General features: G+C 38.5%; 1 protein-coding gene across 1 annotated transcript in view; it reads right to left on the reverse strand.

Moving 5' to 3' along the window:
* The window catches only part of KIAA0196 (KIAA0196 ortholog), a 58630-nt gene that overhangs the window by 27608 nt on the left and 11538 nt on the right, over window positions 1-19484 (reverse strand). Inside the window, exons 6-14 of the mRNA XM_012660841.1 lie at window positions 19252-19444; window positions 16846-16998; window positions 15465-15578; window positions 13687-13858; window positions 8466-8593; window positions 4945-5074; window positions 2525-2637; window positions 745-911; window positions 592-667 (exon numbers count right to left, since the gene is read on the reverse strand). Of these exons, the coding sequence (XP_012516295.1) occupies window positions 592-667; window positions 745-911; window positions 2525-2637; window positions 4945-5074; window positions 8466-8593; window positions 13687-13858; window positions 15465-15578; window positions 16846-16998; window positions 19252-19444 (1246 nt within the window). The remainder of the gene's footprint in view (window positions 1-591; window positions 668-744; window positions 912-2524; window positions 2638-4944; window positions 5075-8465; window positions 8594-13686; window positions 13859-15464; window positions 15579-16845; window positions 16999-19251; window positions 19445-19484) is intronic.

The following is a 19484-nucleotide window of genomic DNA, read 5'->3' on the forward strand; positions in this document are numbered from 1 at the left end:
CCCGGAGAAACCCTCTGTAAAACCCAAGGCTTTTGGTGTGGACGCTTTTTCGCCTCCACCCATGTGCACCCAGATACTCAAAATAAACAGCATTTTGCTACACATGAGGCTTAGCGTCTCTCTCTTGGCTCCGGACCTAACATTACCATCTGAAACTACCTTGAGAGCAAGGGCTACTCCTGTGTTGTTCACCACTATTCCCTAACCGTTAGAGTAAATACTAGGTTTGTAGCAGAGGCTTAGTAAGAATTTTTTGAGCAAATAAGTAAAAGGAATTAATTCATGCTTAGGGAATAAAGTGCCCAAAGGATTCATTCAGATTTCTACTATACTAATAAAAAAAGCCCATTTCTTTATTTAAAAACAATATTCTGTAAGACATTCCAACTTACATTATTAATTCAAGCTTTCTTTCTGGCATCTTTTGAAACTATGCTCTCATGGAAAAACTGCTAACAATTTTCAGACTATAAAAATACTTAAATTATCCAACGTTCTAAAAAGATGAAATCTTGGGAATTAACGAATGAGGTAAAAAGGAAGGCCAATTCTTTCTAGTAACAGAATTTGATCTTACTATTCTTTGCTTACCTTTAGGAATGTAGCTCTGAGTTTAGTAACCATGGATGGGTTTGCCCTTATGCTTTCCTGCATTATGGATGTGAAACTGTAGAAAGAGAAAAATGGTAAGAAGATGTTCCTACTGGCCTTCATCAAGGGCAAATGTCAAGCTGTCCCCATTACCTGTCAATTAACTGCCAAGCAAAAGAAAGGTCCCCGACGATCTGCATTGTGATCAGGACCTCCTCTTTAATGTTAATGGTTCTGATCATTTGATGGAGAAACTTTCGAGTATCAGCAAGAAACTGACATACTTGCAGATTTGATTCCAGCTGGTGAAATTCTTGGACCTGTGTTACATAAATACATTTAATTTAAAAATTCTAAAGGGCCTCCATGGTGCTCATTTCTCTTTGAAAACACTTTGAATGATGCACACTATATACCTATAATTTCTTGATACAATTTTTATTTCAAATTATAATTTCAAAATATATAAGCCCAGTCATAAAAAATGCGCAAGTTTCTAGGAATAGAAAATTGTTCAACTGCTTATTACCTTGTACACACAGGACATCATAAATGCATACTCTCATTTTCCATTTTATGAAAAACATATTGGAAAATCCTCTTCATTCTGAAGATTTGCAGGAGTGCTAAAAAATTAAGTCATCTCAACCAATGTGTTGGCGCGTATATATTACTAAGTTATTTTGACGTACTCTTTAAAACAAAACAAAAATTCCATAGTATCTGAAATTTTGTGTAACTCAAGAGGCCTGGACTATATGCCAAAATAAATAAGTTAAATGATAAAAAACATCCGAGATTTACATAGTTTATAATTGTACTACAGATTAGAAAATCCAAAAAAAACAGGCAAAGTAGAAACAGTACAAGTATGCAATTGTTCTGGAATGAGAAAGTTTGGTATGCTAACAATAGAGTATTATACTGTGTTGCCATTTATAGTGACCATCCTAAAAAACCTGCAAGAAACAAGAAAAAGCCTGTAAGAAAGTCTGTCATTGAAACAAAAGCCGGAGTGGCTAAAAAAAAAGAAAAAAAGTCTGCCAAGTGAAGAAAGTATTAATTATATGTAATCATACCAATTGGACAGAGTTACAGATTGAGTAAAGATGATGTTTTAAATAATACAATTTATGGTTATTATTCTGATGATTTTAGTTTCCATTTTAAACTTAAACATACAACACAAAATTTTAAGAGTGGTGAGGTATAATCATTTTTTTGGTACAATCATTGTTGAGTAGATTATTGTTTTAGCTCAGGAGTTTGAGACCAGCCTGAGCAAGAGTGAGAACCTGTCTGTCCTCAAAATAGAAAAATTAGCCAGGCCTGGTGGTATGTGCCTATAGTCCCAGCTACTTGGGAGGCTAAGGCAGGAGGATCGTTTGAGCCCAGGAGTTTGAGGTTGCAGTGAGCCAAGATGATGCCACTACATTCTACCCAGGATGACAGAGCAAGACTCTGTCTCAAACAAACAAAAAAAAATTAGTTTTTCAGAAAAGAAAATACACCACTTTCAAGCATATGAACATTATAAAATTATTTTCATTTTTGTGTATTCCTTTCCCCAAGGCACACACTTTTTTTTACAAACCTAAAAATGGTATACACATGCAATTTTGTTTTTGCTTTTTCCTCCTTATCACAACTTACCCAATGTTTCTATATTGTTTTCAAAATTATTTTTCTAAGAGTATATGTTTCCTCAAGTTGAAATAGCATCATTTTTGCTACCATTTTCTTCACGCTAGTCATTTAATTATTTCTCCAAATTTGGGACACTGCATATAATATTATAGGAAGCATATTAATTCACATCGCTTTTGCTTCTGATGAAATATTCTCTTAGATACATTTGTAGGAAGAGATGGCTGGGTGGGTCATAGGTATTATTCATGATCCAAGAATTATTTTTTAAAAAGCCTTTCCTTACCTCCTCCAAAGCTTGTATTAGTTGCACAGTTTTTCTGCCTGCAGCAGTAGAATCATCATAATTTAAAGATGATATTTGTTTTGAGATCTCTCTGAACCAAGCTTGAAGATTTTCTATTAATACAGAAACAAGGAAAGACTACTGAAATCCCAGAATTCCTGTAGCTGTGGCTTTGAATTTAATTAAATAATATTTTACAAATCCAGTTTTTTAACTCACAGAGCTTTTACTATGGGCCTAACACTACTCCCAGGAATTCTCCAAACAACAAAACCCTCTGAAGCATGTGACACAGTAGAGTAGATTAAACTTTCTGTAGAAACAGCTTGGTCTTCAACACTTGGCAGAAAAGGACTAAAGGCTCAAGCCCATGTTGTAAAGGATAAGTGCAAAGGTGGTAGTGGCAGTGCAGAGGAGTCAGGAAGGAACTGAAGGACATAACCCAGTTCCCAGAGAGAGTTTTCTGGAGAAAAGAGGATGGGTAAAGATCTGGATGGTCAGAGAGGTAAGAAGGGTATCCTGTCTGGATGAAAGGCAGCCATTGGCAGAGGCTTCAGGGCAAGAATGGCAATGGCATGTCTTGGAAGGCAACAAATGCATCATAAGTGGGAGGTATGATTGGTGAGTTGCAGGGAAGTCTGAGCAGTTCGGCAGGCGCCATTTGCATTCACAACCCAGCGGACACGTCACACAGCAGAGAAAGGGGAGGGTGTCAACATGCTGATATCCTCAGTGGGTCAGGCAAAGGTCTAAGCTTCATCTCATTTAATCTTCACAGCAATCTATGGAGGTAGAAATTATTGGCCATTTCTCCGATAAGGAAGCTGAAGATCCTACACAGGGTTTCACAGTTACTCAGTGGTAAAGCCACAGTTTTCACGACTGTCTGTCCAGGTTCAAAGGCTGTCCTCTTTTCACCTTACCAAGTTGATGCCTTCAAGAGTTTTTTTTTTGCTCATCAATGGGCTGGTGTCACTTTATTAAAAGAAATTAATGATTTATAACCCAAGTTATTTCAAGAATTGGCATGAGGGATACCTGTAATAGCAAAGATGTTTTGTCGGACTGAGGAACAGCAATGGAAGAGCAGAAAGAGCACAAGATTTGGAGTCTGAGATGAGTGAAATCTGTGAGGCCCTACCTTTGTCACCTTCAGAAAATGAGTACATTTTTAAGCTTCAGTTTCCTCACATATAAAATAGGGATTAAGATGTGTATCTAATAGGGTTGTAAGAATTAAATGAGAAAAATTTGTGAAAGTACTTCCTAAGCTGAAATAAACAAAATGGTCAGAAAAAGTGTCAAATCTTCATTTGAATGACTTATGAAACAATGCTGGTATTTATGAGGATAAAAGAAACTATCACAGAGATTAATGCACTGGTTCTGGCCAACTAATCTGGTCAGATTGTTACAAGTGGTTCTTGTTTTTCTTGTTTTTAAAAAATCACAATATGGTGATCAGTAAAACATGTTGCCAGTTTATATCACATTATAAACTGGATGACTTTTCCCAATAGGAACAATAATACAATTTAGAAATATATTTTAGATCAACTACTCAGTATCAAACAAATCAACAAAAGCCCAAATACAGCAATGACAAACTTACATCGATTAAAAATAACGAAGTTTTAAAATAAAAAGCTACACTATTAAGCAATTCTACTGTGTAATTAACTTCATCAGAAATGAATCTGATAGTTAAACATTAAGCATTTAAAAAGTTTAATTTGTCACATTAAAATTCACAATGGTTTCTTGGGCAGCGATTTGAAAAGTTCTTATCCATAAAGATTTGAAATGATGCCAAAATTTTTCTATAGATAAAATTTCCTAAAAGAAGCAGGATCAAAATTATCAAAGAAAAATGAGCTGTTTCCTTTCAAAAAAAGTCTGCAGGTTCCCTCTTCTGCCACTAGGTGGCAGGTACACTGGTGAACAAGAACCAAGCAAGATTAGAAGACAAGAATCTTACATATTCTCTACGTTGGTAGTTAGTGATATTTTTGGGTGACGTATCCCTCTGAGAAGATCATGAAAGCTATAGATCCTTTCTCCTGCCAAATGCACATAAATTGACGCATCAGTTTTGCATACTATGGGGGCACAGGCTGATTATGACTCTTTGAACTCTATCTATGAACCGGAGTTACAAGAACCCCTAGCTTAGCCTAACCTCTTATTTCAAAGATAAGACATGAAGCCTGAAGACCAGATGGATACGAACATTGCCCATGGGAGCACAAAGCTAGAGGCAGCCAAAACTAAACTTCAGATCACTACTGACAATGCTAAAAAAGGACATCGAAGCATACAATGATGAAAACACAAGGACTTTTTGCCCTGCCAGTTTCCAAGGTTTCAAATAATTTGCATATATATTTCACACACACCAATATTTCCTCTTAAGCAATTACCATTTTTCTCCACTCTGGTTAGGGGTTTCACTCCCGAAAAGACATCAGCAAGCTCAGTCATCCGTTCTGAGCCTTCTTTCTTGTAATACTCCCATTTTGTTTGCTTTTCTGAAAGCATTTGCTTAAACATCTGTTGAGAAGATAGAAAAGACTTATTTACTTAAGAGAAAATCCAGATTAGGCAGTTTATGAAGACAGCTTAAGTGAAACCCAATTTATCATAAAAGACACTAAAAATTAACATTGACCCTGATGCCATCTCTTAGGCATTACTACTTCATACGAACTGAGGGGCAAAGCTAGACGACTTCTAAGACAATGGTTATATAAGCACCACCTGGAGGGCTTTGAAGTTTTCAGATTTCCAAGCCAGATCCCTACAGATTCTAGTTCAGAAGGTCTTGGGTAGGCCCAGAAATCAGCATTTTAATTTTTATTTATTTATTTTTTGAGATGGGATCTTGCTCTGTCACCCCATTTGGAGTGCAGTGGCCTGGTCATAGCTTACTGCAGCCTTGAATTCCTGGGCTTAAGTGACGCTTCTGCTTCTGCTTCCTGAGTAGCTGGGACTATAGGAGTGTACCACCATACCTGGCTAATTTTTTTTTTCTATTTGTTGTAAAGATGAGGTCTCAGTCTTGCTTAGGTGAGTCTGGAACTCCTGACCTCAAGTGATCCTCCAGCCTAAGTCTCCCAGAGTGTTGGGACTATAGGAGTCAGCCACCAAGCCTGGCCTATTTTTAATGTGTATTAATAATTAAATTTGTGACCACTGATCTATGGTTCTTTCTAGGCAACAATTTCTGCGATTCTAATGTAATTAGTCGGGGAAGCTTTGAGAATTATCTTATTAGATGACTGAGGAATGAACTAAAATATCTACGAAGGTTCTTTCTTATTTTATCACATAGTAATTCTGTTTATTAATTCACTTTGACATAAAGTTTAAATCCTATAAAGATTCAATTCTATCTCTACTTGGGCAGAGGAAAAAATGATATAACTCAAGGTTGGGATTTTCTTTTCTTGAAACAACTTAAACAAATACTTATTTCTCATAAAGAATATGGTATCTCAGACAAAAGTAAAGAGTTTATTTCATTGGGCTCTTATGAGGTAAATATGCATGAATGCTGATTTTTCTCTTAAATTCTTCATTATCAGCATTGTAATGAATATTGAAAAGAGGAACAATGGGACAGGGAGACTCCATCTGCAGAAGGAGAACCAGGCTATATGGAATTCTCTGGGGCCCACAGAGGAGGAATCTCAGTGATCTGGGCAGGATGATTCATCAATAAAATGATAAAAGGATGAGAAAATCATGAGAATTATTTATGGAGTCTACCCTATCTTTCTGTGTGCCTGGGATGAATCGATGCCATTTGACAAAGGCAAAGCAACAAGGCAAAAATCACCCAGAGGCCTTCATAACAGACCAAACGGCTTTGAGCCCTTCGAACACTGATTCACATGAACTCACAGGTTTCCTACCCTGTAAGAGGAATTTGGGACAGGGGATGGGCCTTGAGTTAGGAAATGTATTGTCATATAAACATTAGAAGAAACACAGGTCCAATTACTGTCTTTACAGAGAATCAGAAAGTGATTCTGGAGAAGGGGTGGGATGGGAGGTAGGAGAGAGGAAACATACGTTAAAGAACCACGCTGAAATGCCAGAAATTCAAATATATTATTCCTTTGCTCCATTTGTATTGCGTAGTTTTTTTCTTTCTATCAGAGTCTTTTCTCTTCTTGAAGACCTTTAACAATGAGTTGGTGCTCCCTTAGGCTGCCTTCTGTTTCCTCTCTACCTGAGAACAGACTGAAGGAAGCTATTCATTCTATTTCAGTAGATTCCAGAGAATAGATTTATGAGTAGAAATGTAGTCTTGGTCAGTTAGATAGCCCAGACCTGCCCTGATTTCCACTCAACGACACTGAGCTATATAGTACAGGACTCCTGGGTCCCTGATGGTCTGGTTCATGATTGCAACTGGTCTGAGGGCATTTCTTCCTTGTGGGCCACTCTCACTTGCCTCTGAAAGATCCGTTTTGCTCTGATCAACTAATGTGGTGCCTGGTTCCTCTTCTTGGCTCTTTCCCGGTTTCTCTTCTTGGCTTAGTCTTCCTTTCTTCCCCACTATACTGAAAGCTCCTAGTTTGGCAGGGGCATGCCTTGTTCATTTTGGAATTCCTAGCATCTAGCTGGGAACAGAGTATGTACTCAATAATTTTGCTATTTAGAGGGAAAGTATTTAAAATTATTAATAGATCAAAAAGGGGTAGCATTTCCCTGATCTTATAAAATTATACCCAAATCTCAGAAAACACTCAACACATGCATTATCGTTATGTTAATAATCATCTATTTTTTCTTAGCTACTTAATAGGGGAATATAGTGCCCTCACATACCTAGAAGATAAAGAAACATCTAGTATACCACTAACCAAACTGAGGCAAGGTGAGGATTGGTTTGAAGTGGGTATTAATGTCTGGGGCTAGTTCCTGGGTCCACCTGATCCAAACCCCCAAGGTTACTGGTTATAAAACCTGGGCATTCCCAAGTATCCGCCATTTTTATTATGCCCATAGAGGCTTCTTTAGGGGTAAGACTAATCTCAGAATCTCCTTCAGTGAACTCAGATTCCTTATAATCCTTAACATGACCTTGTTCAAATGCAAATCACCCACCCTACTTAAACCCCTTCCAGTAGGTTCTCAAGGCTTGTAGAATCAAGACAGAAATTCTGTAAGGCCCAGCATGAGCTGGCTCCTGCCCACTGTTCAGCCTCATTTCATACTACCTTTCTCTTTCGTTCTCCTTCCAGCCAACTTGTCTTTCCGCTGCTTGAATTGGCTGAACTCTTCTCCCCCCAAGAGGACTTTCCTCTCACTGGACTGTTTTCTATCATGCTCCCTACCTTTGTCTAGCTAACTCTAACAGATCCCTTCTCCACGTCCCTTCAGAAAAGCGCTTGCTTCTCTTCTCAGGGAAGTCTTCCAGGCTAGAACAGGATTCTTTATTTTATTTATTTATTTTTGAGATGAGATCTTGCTCTGCTGTTCAGGCTACAGTGCAGTGGCACGATCACAGCTCACTGCAGGCTCAAACTCCTGAGATCAAGCAATCCTCCCACCTCGGCCTCCCAAAGTGTTGGGACCCTGAGCCACCGCACCCAGCCCTTAAATTTTAGGTACTCAGAGAACTACATTCCTTTCCTTTGGAGCCTGTATCTCAGTTTGTATTTATATTTTCATTAGTGTGATTCTCTGATTAACATTTGTTTGTATTCCCCATTAGACTATAATCTCTATAATCTTATGCACTTTTCCCCATCACTGTAGCCCCAGTAACAGCTGGTATTAAATGTTTTAACCTCCTTTTTCTATAAGAACTATCTCAGACAGCTAGAATCTATAGCTTGAATCAGAGACAAAACAATTAAATCCTAGTCTTTTTAAAAATATTTTTAAGTATAAAAACACTAAGACTTTGGTGGTTATTCAGTATTTTTACCTCTTTGAGTATAAACTCAAATTGTGCAGTATCCAACAGCAACTGGAAGAGGATCTTGGGATTGTACCTGGAGTCTGTTAGAATCTGGTCCTTAATTTGACGAAGGCGTTTGTTGTTTGGGTCACAAGCTAGAAATAGGAAGAAAAGAGTTATCTACTTATTAAATGTGTAGAAACTATCTATGAAATAAGATGAATTCTTAAACACTTTCCTTCATTTTAAGCATTTAAAAAGTAATAAGAAAAATGTATACAATAACAGATTGATTTTGAATGGGCATTAATGTTGTGGCTAGTTCCTGTGCCCACCTGACTCAAATCCCCAAGATTACTGGTTGTAAGACTGAGGCATTCCCAAGTAGCCACCATTTTTATTATGTCCATAGTGTCCTATGCTATGGAGTACAACTGAACTGCTAAATGACAATTGAATCTGACATGGAATGTCATCCCTGATATACTGTTGAATGACAAAAGCAAGCTACAGAATAGTGTTCTGAAATTTTGTAAGCATTTTGAGGTTGGTTTATAGTGACTGCCCAATATGGATGGGCAGAGCCTCCTGGTACCACTTCAAAGGTGGGTGGATTCCTTATGTCCTGTCTGTCCGGAATTGCTTTTAGTTTAGGCATTGATCCCTGCCATTCAGTTGTGGACAGGGAGGCCTGGGACTGCTGTCCTTAGAGAGTCTCTTTGCAAGGTTGGCTCTTGGCTGGCATCTGGGAACTTGGATTTGGGGAAGAGCCCCCACCATTTTGAGAACTCATAAGAATGGCTCACTCTGCCTTAACTGTATAAACAATGTGGTTCATGCTGAGCACTTGCTTTCCTCCTGGGAATCTGGAGTTTTGGTACATGCCAGGCAAAGGCTATCTATGTGAGCAGCCCCCAGTAAAAACCACAGGAAGCTGAACCTAATGAGCTTTCCTGGTTGACAATATTTCACATATGTTTGCACAACTTACTGCTGAAGGAAGTAGGCATATTCTGTGTGATTCTACTTGGAGAAGACCCGTGTAAGCTTGTTCTTGGTTTCCTCCAGATTTACCCCATGTGCCTTTTTCCGTGGCTGATTTTGCTTTCTGTCCTTTTGCTATAATAAATCGTAGTTGTGAGTACCACTATATGCTGAGTCCTCTTAGTGAATCATTGAACTTGGGGACAGCCTGACCAACAGGCAAGCAGGGTTACCCACACAAAGACATGGCCCCTCCAAATAAGAAGAACCAGACCTGTGGCCATCCTGCTCCTTATAAAGGCTTCAGGGCATGGCAGGCACTTAGAAATTTCTGAACTATCCACTACCCAGGCACAGAGAGCTTACGTCAACTAGGCCAAGGTCACAAAATTAGACAGTGATTGATCCAGGGTCAATCACCAGATGTCCTGATTCTCAGTTTAGCCTGTCAGCTACCAAGCTAAACAATAAGTTAAAAGAAATGCATAGAATAAAAAATATTGACATTTGCTGAGATTGGTTTAAGGCCTGATTATCTTAGAAAGAATAAGAAAGTAGGAGAAGGCAAAAATACTTAAAAGTTAAAGCTATTGTTATGGTTTGAATGTGTCTCCCAAAAGTTCATGTATTGGAAACTCGGTTGCCATTGAGCAGTGTTAAGAGGTGGGGCCTTTTGGAGGTAATTGGGTCATGAGGGTTCTGCCCTCATGAACAGACTAATTCAACTATCTCAGGAGTGGGTTAGTTATAGTGGGAGTGGCTTTGTTATAAAAGTGAGCTCTTATACACGCTTTCTCACCCTTCCACTTATCCACCATGGGCTGACCCTCACCAGACGCTGGCACCATGCTCTTGGACTTCCCAGCCTCCAGAACCATGAGCCTAATAAACTTCTTTTCTCTATTAATTAACAAGTCTGTGATATTCTGTACAGCAGCAGAAAATGGACTAAGATAGCTGTCTAGACTGTAAATAAAGTAAAAATAAAAACTCTAAGACAACATTGTCAAAATGTTCACAATTGCATAAGGTATTATACAAGGTCTGAGGTAGCTGTACTAGTATTACACATGCACACTCCTGCTTTCCTAGCCTTCTCCTGACCAACATCTCAGGATGTCTGGATGCACAGAATGATCATGCTGTATGAGCCTATGTAATGGGCGTTTCTGGTACTTCAGTTATGATGTAGCCTACGGAGTACCATGTTATATATTCATTTCTAAGTTACTCCATCAGGAGACTTGTGACAACCTAGAAAAGGGCCTCAGTTTTCATGGGAAATGACAGAGTTCTGATTTCTTGTGCATACTCCAGAACTATCTGGGAAGAAATATTTTGGAATTGGTGACACTGATTATAGAAAGAGAATTTATTCAGCTTCATATCTGCCTAATAAACAAAACCTAAATAAACTCAGAAAGAGTTCTACTTGTCTTTATATTAATTCTAATTCAACAAGAAATCTGATATTAATTTGCTGTCATTTTTGGATAGAGAACATAAGTATCCCAGTTGTTGGACTCTGTATTTCTCAATGTGTATTAACATTTAGCTCCTTGGTATAAACCAAGCTTAGTTCCAGCGTTCTCAGGGCCTGATCATCTCCTCTCAGATCTGATCTTTAAGAATTCAGGCCCAGAGAAGTGTGGGACTAGATCCTAGAACCATGGTAACCTCGGGGTCAGACCTCAGTTGTCAGCCAGCCTTTCTTATCCAGTGTTGTCTCAGAGAGTGTTTCTTCAACAGCTGTAAAGCACTGCAGAAGCATCCTAAGCCTGGGTGAAATGCCTTCAGAAAGTTCATAGGAGGCGAGATGAGTGTATACCTGCCTTTCTGTACCCCATGACTATAGCACCATAAAAGCTAAATAAGCAGTTACTTTTCCCACGTGTGACTCAACCAGATAGGCCACTCATTCGTTTCTGGCAAATTACGATCCTGTGCAATCAAGTCAAACAACTGTAAAGCACAAAAATGAAAAACAGATGTGGCGGCTGATGATAAAATCACAGACTTCTGGCAAACCGAGGTCGTCCCTGACATGGGTGCAAATTCAGAGACTGCTGGCTTCCAGAACACAGGCACAGCTGTCAGGGAGAGTCACACAGAAAACAAAGATGAGGTTGAGTCACTGGAAAACCACAGGTGGTTTTATGATACAATAGGATGAAATGAGGGCCTGAGATGTTTATACGCTTGTGAGTGTAAGACTTTGGGTAAAGATTATAAGCTGAGTCAACACAGTAAAAGCCTCAAATTAGAACTGGAGTTTATAAGAAAGATAAACTCAACTAATTAAAAACAGATTAGATGATTAAAAACTTTAGCCATGGTAGTCATATGGTGGGTAAACTGTAAATAGATCTAAGCCAACAAACAAAATTACGAAAAAAAACTAGACAGCAACACTTGTGAGAAAAGTTTAAGAAGCTGGGAGAAGGCTGAGGAGAAATTCCACACATTTTCAAAGGTATAAGGATGAGAAAGTGCAAATTATGTTTTCACTGTGGACAATCACAGAAGTGAAAACAGATGGCACTAAGAGGGACTGTGAAGTCATCTTGGCTGCAAAAGTTGTGAGCCACAGGCTACCGTGTTACCGAGGAGGTAATAGAATAACCTGGTATGCACAGTTGTTTTCTAGAGACACAGCCTTGTTTGAAAGATCAAGGAAGTGTTGAAAGCAGTGCCTGTCTCAGTGTAGGTCCTCAAGAAAAATTTGTTGAGTGACACAACTCTTGATTTTACCATCAGCCGCCACATCGGTTTTTCATTTTTGTGCTTGGCAATTGTTTGACCTGATTGCACAGGGTCATAATTTACCAGAAACAATGATTGGTCTATCTGGTTGAGTCACACGTGGGAAAAGTAACTGCTTATCCAGGGGTATGCAGCCCTGGATACATTAGTTATTCAATGTTGATCAAGCACTTACTAACTATAAGGAACTGTGCCAACTCTGAATAAGCTCAGAGGTGTTAGTTCAACTTAACTCACTTTTCTATGATTAAAGCAAGGGCTTTAGAGTCATAGCTCATGGACCCTGTGGAAGCGTTTTACACAAGCTGTGAGGCTTCTGAACTTGATGGCCAAACTTTGTGTGGACAGAAGGTCTCAAAGACGATGACCCATTAAAGGTTAAGACCCAATCTACCCTAAATAAGCACTCTGGTCCAGCCAGGTCATCAACTCAGTGGATCCGTACATTTTTCTGTACTTCCAAAACCATACCATTTACTCTACCATTTCTGTGGTCAAAAATTTCTCCCAGTTTTTGCTTCAAAGCTTTATCAAGGGCCTGGTCAGCTCTGCCTCCCATATGGAGCCTTCCCGACCTCCTCTGCTCCTCCATCCAAGCCGTGTCTCTCTCCCTACTCTGGACTGAAATCACCAACTATCTGTTTGACACACCTGGCTCTTATTACTGCCTTGGACCTTGGATTACTTTCCTACGGCTGCTCTAACAATTACCACAAAATTAGAGGCTTGAAACAATACAAAGTTTATTCTCTTATGGTTCAAGAGGTGAGAAATCTGTAATGGGCTCACTGGGCTAAAATCAAGGTGTCAGCCGAGCTGGGCTCCTTCTGCAGACTCTAGGGGAGAATCGGTTCTTGCCTTTTTCAGCCCCTAAAGGCTGCCTGTGTTCCTTGGCTTGTGACCCCTTCCATCTTTAGAGCCAGCAGTGGCTGAACCAGTCTTTTTCATGATGCCGTCTCTCTGGTTCTGACTCTTCTGCTTCCCTCTTCCTGATATAAGGACCTTAGGATCACATTGGGTCCACTGGGATAATCCATGATCATCTCCTTACTTTAATGTCAGCTGAGTTGCCACCTTAATCCCCCCTTTTAATGTAATATAACATTACTGTACATAGTATATTATAATGTAATATAACAGGTTCCAGAGGTTGGAACATGAACATCTTGGGGCAGGGGAGGCATTCTGTCTAGCACAAATCTGCAGTTATACTTTTTTGTATGTATACATCTGATCTCCACAATCTGATAAGTGACAAGCTCTTTGAACATGGGAGCTAATCATCGTCTTATTCCCTAGCAGCTAACAGTACCTGCCAGGGGAGAGCTATTCAGGTAAGCTGTTGACATATCCATGTTGACACAAAAATGACTAAAAAAAAGCAACTTGATTCTCATCCAAAGGCTCCCACCCTGCTACACAACTTTGCATCGTGAAGTAGGTCTTAATTCTGAAAGCCTTTATATGGAGCAGTAGAAACGGCCACCCTTCTGTGCATTACCCGAGTCTGCTGTGTGAAGCATCAGCCATCGGATGGCAACGTTGCAGTTTCTCAGGCAGTTCAGAAGCCTTGGGATGTTGTCCAGAACCATTTCCTCCCTTAAATAACCTTCTTTCAGAAACTGCTGCACTTGAGCGTGTACTCTTTCACTGACAGTAGCATATCTGCTTGCCTTTGAAAATAAAAAATGATTTACATTTAAAAAAATTACTTACCTTGAAAATGAATCACATTTGAATGACTCTCTTGACAAATAGTAACATTCCTACAAGATGAATAACATATGGACTATAGTTACAAGGCTCAAGAACAACTGGCTTATTGGACAAATTTGAAAAGATCATTGGACTTAGAATTCTGAGTCTAAATCTTAGTTCTGGCTGTGATTAAACACTGGTGTGACTTTGGGTTTAACCTCCGTGTATTGTTTTCTTCAAATGTCAAATGGAAAACTGGACCAAGTGGTTCCTCAGATCCCTTCTTTTCTTAACTTGGATAGAAACAAAACATAAAGACAGAAGCTAAATTGCCTATTCTTGCTAACACTGTTGACAGAGGAGGCAGAACAGAGCAGAAGCACTCAGAAAATGAGACTTCTACAGGCACATGAAAGCTTAACAAAAAAATACACTTTGGTATATCAAATTTGGATTTCCAAACCAGCCTTTGGAATTTGGTCATCCTGTTTTACTAAAGCAAGAGTCAAACATTAAACATCATTAACCTAGTCAAGTTAGTTTAAAACTATGGTATCAAGAAACATCTTAAAATGTCACAAATGAGAAAATGCAATTTTTGAAAGAATTATAGTAATGAAACATTAATACTCTGATGTCAGTAAGTATGGAAGTGTCACTTTCTCTAATATATTTCTAGGAGATATGCCAACATTGAAATTATTTTGTGCATTATTTATGGAATTCAATTTATTTGAATAAAACATGTTGAAGTTTTTTGAGTCAATATTGTTCTACCCACACAGAAAACTCAATAACCCAGCCAGGATGAGGAACATATTGTTTGGAAATATCAAGTATGCTCCCCAATAAAAAGATTTTATCTTTATTGCTCTATTTACTCAGATATTTCCTTCTGCCTTGTATTCTTATCAAAGAGACAGAACATAGCCATTTAAATTTTAAGATGAATGTCTTGAGTCTATAGTCTTATTGCACATTTAGCACAACAGAAATGATGAATTTAAATTACAGTGACAGGACATATTATCTACACTCAGTTACCATTTTCAGCACTCATCCTACTGAAAAAAAAATATTAATTTCAGCTACTGATAAAACCAGCTCTATCCATAAGGACATGATCTTTTAAGCAAGAGTAAACAGTCAATTGGGGCATATGTCGCAGTGATTTCTCTTAGGGAACTGAGTCTTCCTTAGGATCCTGGTCTTCAATTCATATATAACATATAAGTTAGTCCAGGCATGGTGGCTCATGCCTGTAATCCGAGCACTCTGGCAGGAAGATTGCTTAAGGCCAGGAATTTGAGGTTGCAGCGAGCTGTGATGACACCACTGTACTCTAGCCCGGGCAACAAAGTGAGACTCAAAAAAAAAAAAAGTAAGTATAGCATATAAGTTAAAAACCTAAAATTATCTATCTTATTCTAATACACAAAATTTACCTTTCATTAATCATTGCATTAAAATGTCCATGTAAATATCTTCTAAATTCCTTGGGAAATCTACTTAGCGCATTTCCTACTTCATAAACCAGGCTTGCAGTTATTAGAGAATCTTTCCTGATTAGAGAGTACCTACCTGTTCTCTGACATTTGAAAGGTCCAGGGTATTGTTTAAAGCAGTTTTTGCAGCTTTGTAAGGTTCCCAAGCATCTGCTAGATTAACTGTGATCCCCATGTAAATACTAATTACCTGAAAAAGGAAACATTCATTTAGTATTTGTGAAATACCTACTCACTTCAAGGAAAGAGGTGGGGTACATAAAAAGTTATAGAAGATACTACCTACTCCTTCAAGTTCAAACTCCATTCTAATGAAAAACCAAGATTTTTCAAACATATAGGTAAGTGTTCCTAATTGTTAATTCATCTTGGTGGATTATTCCTTTTAAAATTATATATGAGCCCTCTTTATACCTATTCATGTTTTTCTTTCAAATTTTCTATTGTGTGATACTAATATTTTCTCATTAGATTCTTTTATTGGTTGGCATTTGCCTGGTATATCTTTTTTAAAATCCCTTTATTTTCAGTGTGCCAGGGCATTTTTTTGTTTGTTTGTTTTTTTCTTTTTGGTGTGTATCTTACAGGCATCATTGGATTTTGACCTTCCTTAATACTAAATATGTCTTTAGTTATAGTATTATGGTCAAAATTTCTTTATTAAGCTTAGGAACATGAAGCCAGACTATCAGAGTTTTCCTCTTGGTTATTTAACTCCAAGTTCATGAATATGATTCATAATTGGCTAGAAATCATCCTTAATGTAAGCTATTCTCACACTACTGATAAGTTGAAGGTCCCTCATAACAGATAGTTAATGTGATTCAATAGCTGGTAAGCTGTGGAACAAAATCTGCTAGCTGAGAATATGATCAATTCACTGCAATGTGTTAAAACCTCTTGGTGCAAATAAAACATTTCATATATATTAAGTATGAAGTAAGTTTTATTCTTTTAGGAATTAATATTAGTGAAACAATGTTTAAAAAGTTACAAGCATATCCTTGCAGTAATACAAACCTTAATAGCCCCATCAGTTAGCTTATAGATAAAACTTACTGTAACAGTGAAATTCCTATTCACAAAATGACAAATTATATGAATTTTGCTAGCTTAGATTCATAAAATAGAAAAGAATAAAGAAATCCTTATATAACTTAGTTGCAATCTCAGTGGCTAAAAGAAGATACATTTTAATACTTTTTTTTTTTTTTACCTTGAGAGTATCCATTTAAAAAAAGACTAATGGGTTCTTCAGGAAATTTTACTGACTGATTTAATCCTTCATGTTATGGTTTATAAAATTCTTAACACACTTAGAATCATTTTACTTAAGTGATTTTATGTCTCATTATTCCCAACATTATGACCTCTGAGTTAAAGGCCAAAAGAATGGGAAATTAGTTCTCTAATAAATTTACTATAGAGGATTAAAAAAAAACAACAGTAGTACTTGCCCAATTATCTGGAAAGTATTTATCCACTATCTCTCTCATTTTTGCTTGATGGGTGTGAAGAATGGAAGGTTCAAAGTAGAGAATCACGTACAGCATGGCAGCTTGATTTGCCAGGGCAGTGCTGCGATGCTCCGGCAAAGGATATGCTGAAACCTGCAATACAGAGACGACATCCCAGAGGAAGCTGTTGGTGCACTAGAATGCACACTCTAATTAAATTACCTAGTTCTAGTACACATCAGTTTCTCAAAATCCCATCACCTTTCAAGATCCTGGACAATGGAAGCAATTCTCAGACTGTGGCACTGGTCACCATGGTCTTCCTTCTTATCCCTAAACCCACAACACTCTTTTCCTTCCAGCCCTTGATTCTGCTACAATTTCAAGTTTTTTCCTTAAAAAAGGAGAAAGTCCTACCTCCTAATCCCAAGTCTCCCATTTTTTTGTCCATTTCTGTGTCTTTCCCATCACAGACAATCCCTTACACTGATAGACTCCACTCACTGTTGCTGTTTTCTCACTTTCTGTTTATTATTCAATTCACTGAAATTTGACCTCCAAAATCATCCCAGTGAAATTTCCTAAGATCACGCATGACTATACAATCACCCAATTCAATGGCTTCTCTTTACAAGTCTCCCTTAAATTCTCTGAGGAGCAAAATTCTCTCCTCCTCTGGTTTCCTAGATATACCACTCTCTCTCCTCATCCTGCTTTCCTGAGTCCTCTTCTGTCTTTTAAATGCTGATGTTCCCGAGAACTCCATCCCCTCATGAACTAGGAAATCACTGGCTGCACATAGCACATGTCAGCTTGAACAGCCATTGAGCAGAAAGGGGAGAAATTATAAGGGCAGACACAGCAATATCACATGGAATCTACAGGCAGGAATGTGGCCAGGACATGGGAAGGGCCTGGGGCTGTGAACCAGAATATTTTCCCTCTTTCTCCCCTCAATGAGTCTGCCTAACTTTTTCCCTCTCTCTCTCCAGACTATTCTCCAGATATATGGCAGAACAAGGCTGCCCTAAAACTCCAAATTTTGCACATTGTGGGTAAATCCCAATCTAGAAACCATTTCTCAGGTCCAATTCGAAATTACCTGGAGACAGAAAATCTGATCCATCAGCCATGACCAGGGATGGGGGAGGTGCAGGACAGAGAGTGGGGTGGACACACAAAAGAACCACAGCTTAACCCGTGTTAATAAAAGTCACAGGGCAAGGAGAAAACGGAAACATGTTGCCTTAAGAAAGACATGGACAAAATGGACTGAATGAGAGGCAGAATGGTGGAATGAGACAGGAGGTTCATAGGCAGTGAGGAAACAGCATGGGCCTGAGTTCATACAGACGGAATTCAAGTGATGGTTCTGCTATCTAGGAATGGGGCCTTGCGAAAATTATCTAAGCTCTCCAAATCTTACTTTTCTCAACAGCAATGTGGGGAGAATGCCATCTGCTCTGCAGGATTGGTGTGAGGAACAGAGAAAATGGAATATGAAAAAACCTGCTACGAGGCTGGTTTAGATTATATTCTCAATGAATGGTAACAAATATCATGGAGACCTGGTGTCTGCAGGTAGCTTCTGATTTTGAATTGTCTTACAAAAAACAAAAAGCAAAAACCTCTTATTTATACTTGACATATTCACACGAAAAACTAACAGGCTACCTAAAGAACTGTACAGAGCAGTTTTGTTCTGTGATAAATGATATCCACAGTTATGACAGGTCCAACTCTTCAGTCTTTCACTGCAATAAAAATATATATATAACACATAAAATAATGTTTTCTTCAGAACAATGAAGTCAAATGGTCATTTTCTCTAGTATTCTTTTAAGTAAGTGAATGGCACAAATACTGGCAAGGAAGACCACTTCCAAATGCTGTAGGACCTGTAAAGCTCTGCTCAGGCTGCCTCCTTTGCCTGGACTGCCCTTATGTTCCCTTTTGTCACCTGTTGTGACCTTGCTTCAGTGGCACCCTGTGCCTCCCCTAAGGTAATGTTCATTCTGCTTTACTGTAATTCCTTTAGCTGTCTGTCTCCTTTCATAAGCTACGAGTTCAGTACGCGTAGGGACACGGCCTGCTTTCTTCAGTGATGGATTTTATGTGCACCTAGCACATGAATGGGCACATAACACACATTCAATGACTATTTCTTGACTGAATGACTAAAAGCTTGCCAATAGCTCAGATCTCATCTTCTCCCTGAAGTGTCTAATTCTGCCAAAGTTAATATCCCTTTTCTTCTATCATCTGGGACCATAGCTCAAAAAGTTGTAAAAAATAGTTTCTAGCTGCTTTTGCTCTTTCAGGAAAGAAGGAAGGAAAAGAGTAATTGAGGAGGAAAGAGAAATTAGTCTGTTAAACTATGAAGAACTTAATCAGTTTAATTCCTACCTGGTTGTAAATATCATCAGATCTCAGGCGACCAATGACCATGCTGATGAAGGATTCACTGATAGGCACTCTCTGGAAATAGCTCTCGGGATAGTTGGGCGGTCTTTTGGCTCCTGGTTGGCTGGAATAACCTGTACTTCGAAGCAGCTTACAAATATCATCCATATTTGAATCAGCAGAAGATCGAGCAGCACTGAGTCAGGTTTGTGATGGGAAATAAAGGGCCATACAAA

This window comes from Propithecus coquereli, unplaced genomic scaffold (genome assembly GCF_000956105.1).
Source record: "Propithecus coquereli isolate 6110/MARCELLA unplaced genomic scaffold, Pcoq_1.0 Scaffold68, whole genome shotgun sequence".
Classification (NCBI taxonomy): Eukaryota; Metazoa; Chordata; class Mammalia; order Primates; family Indriidae; genus Propithecus; species Propithecus coquereli.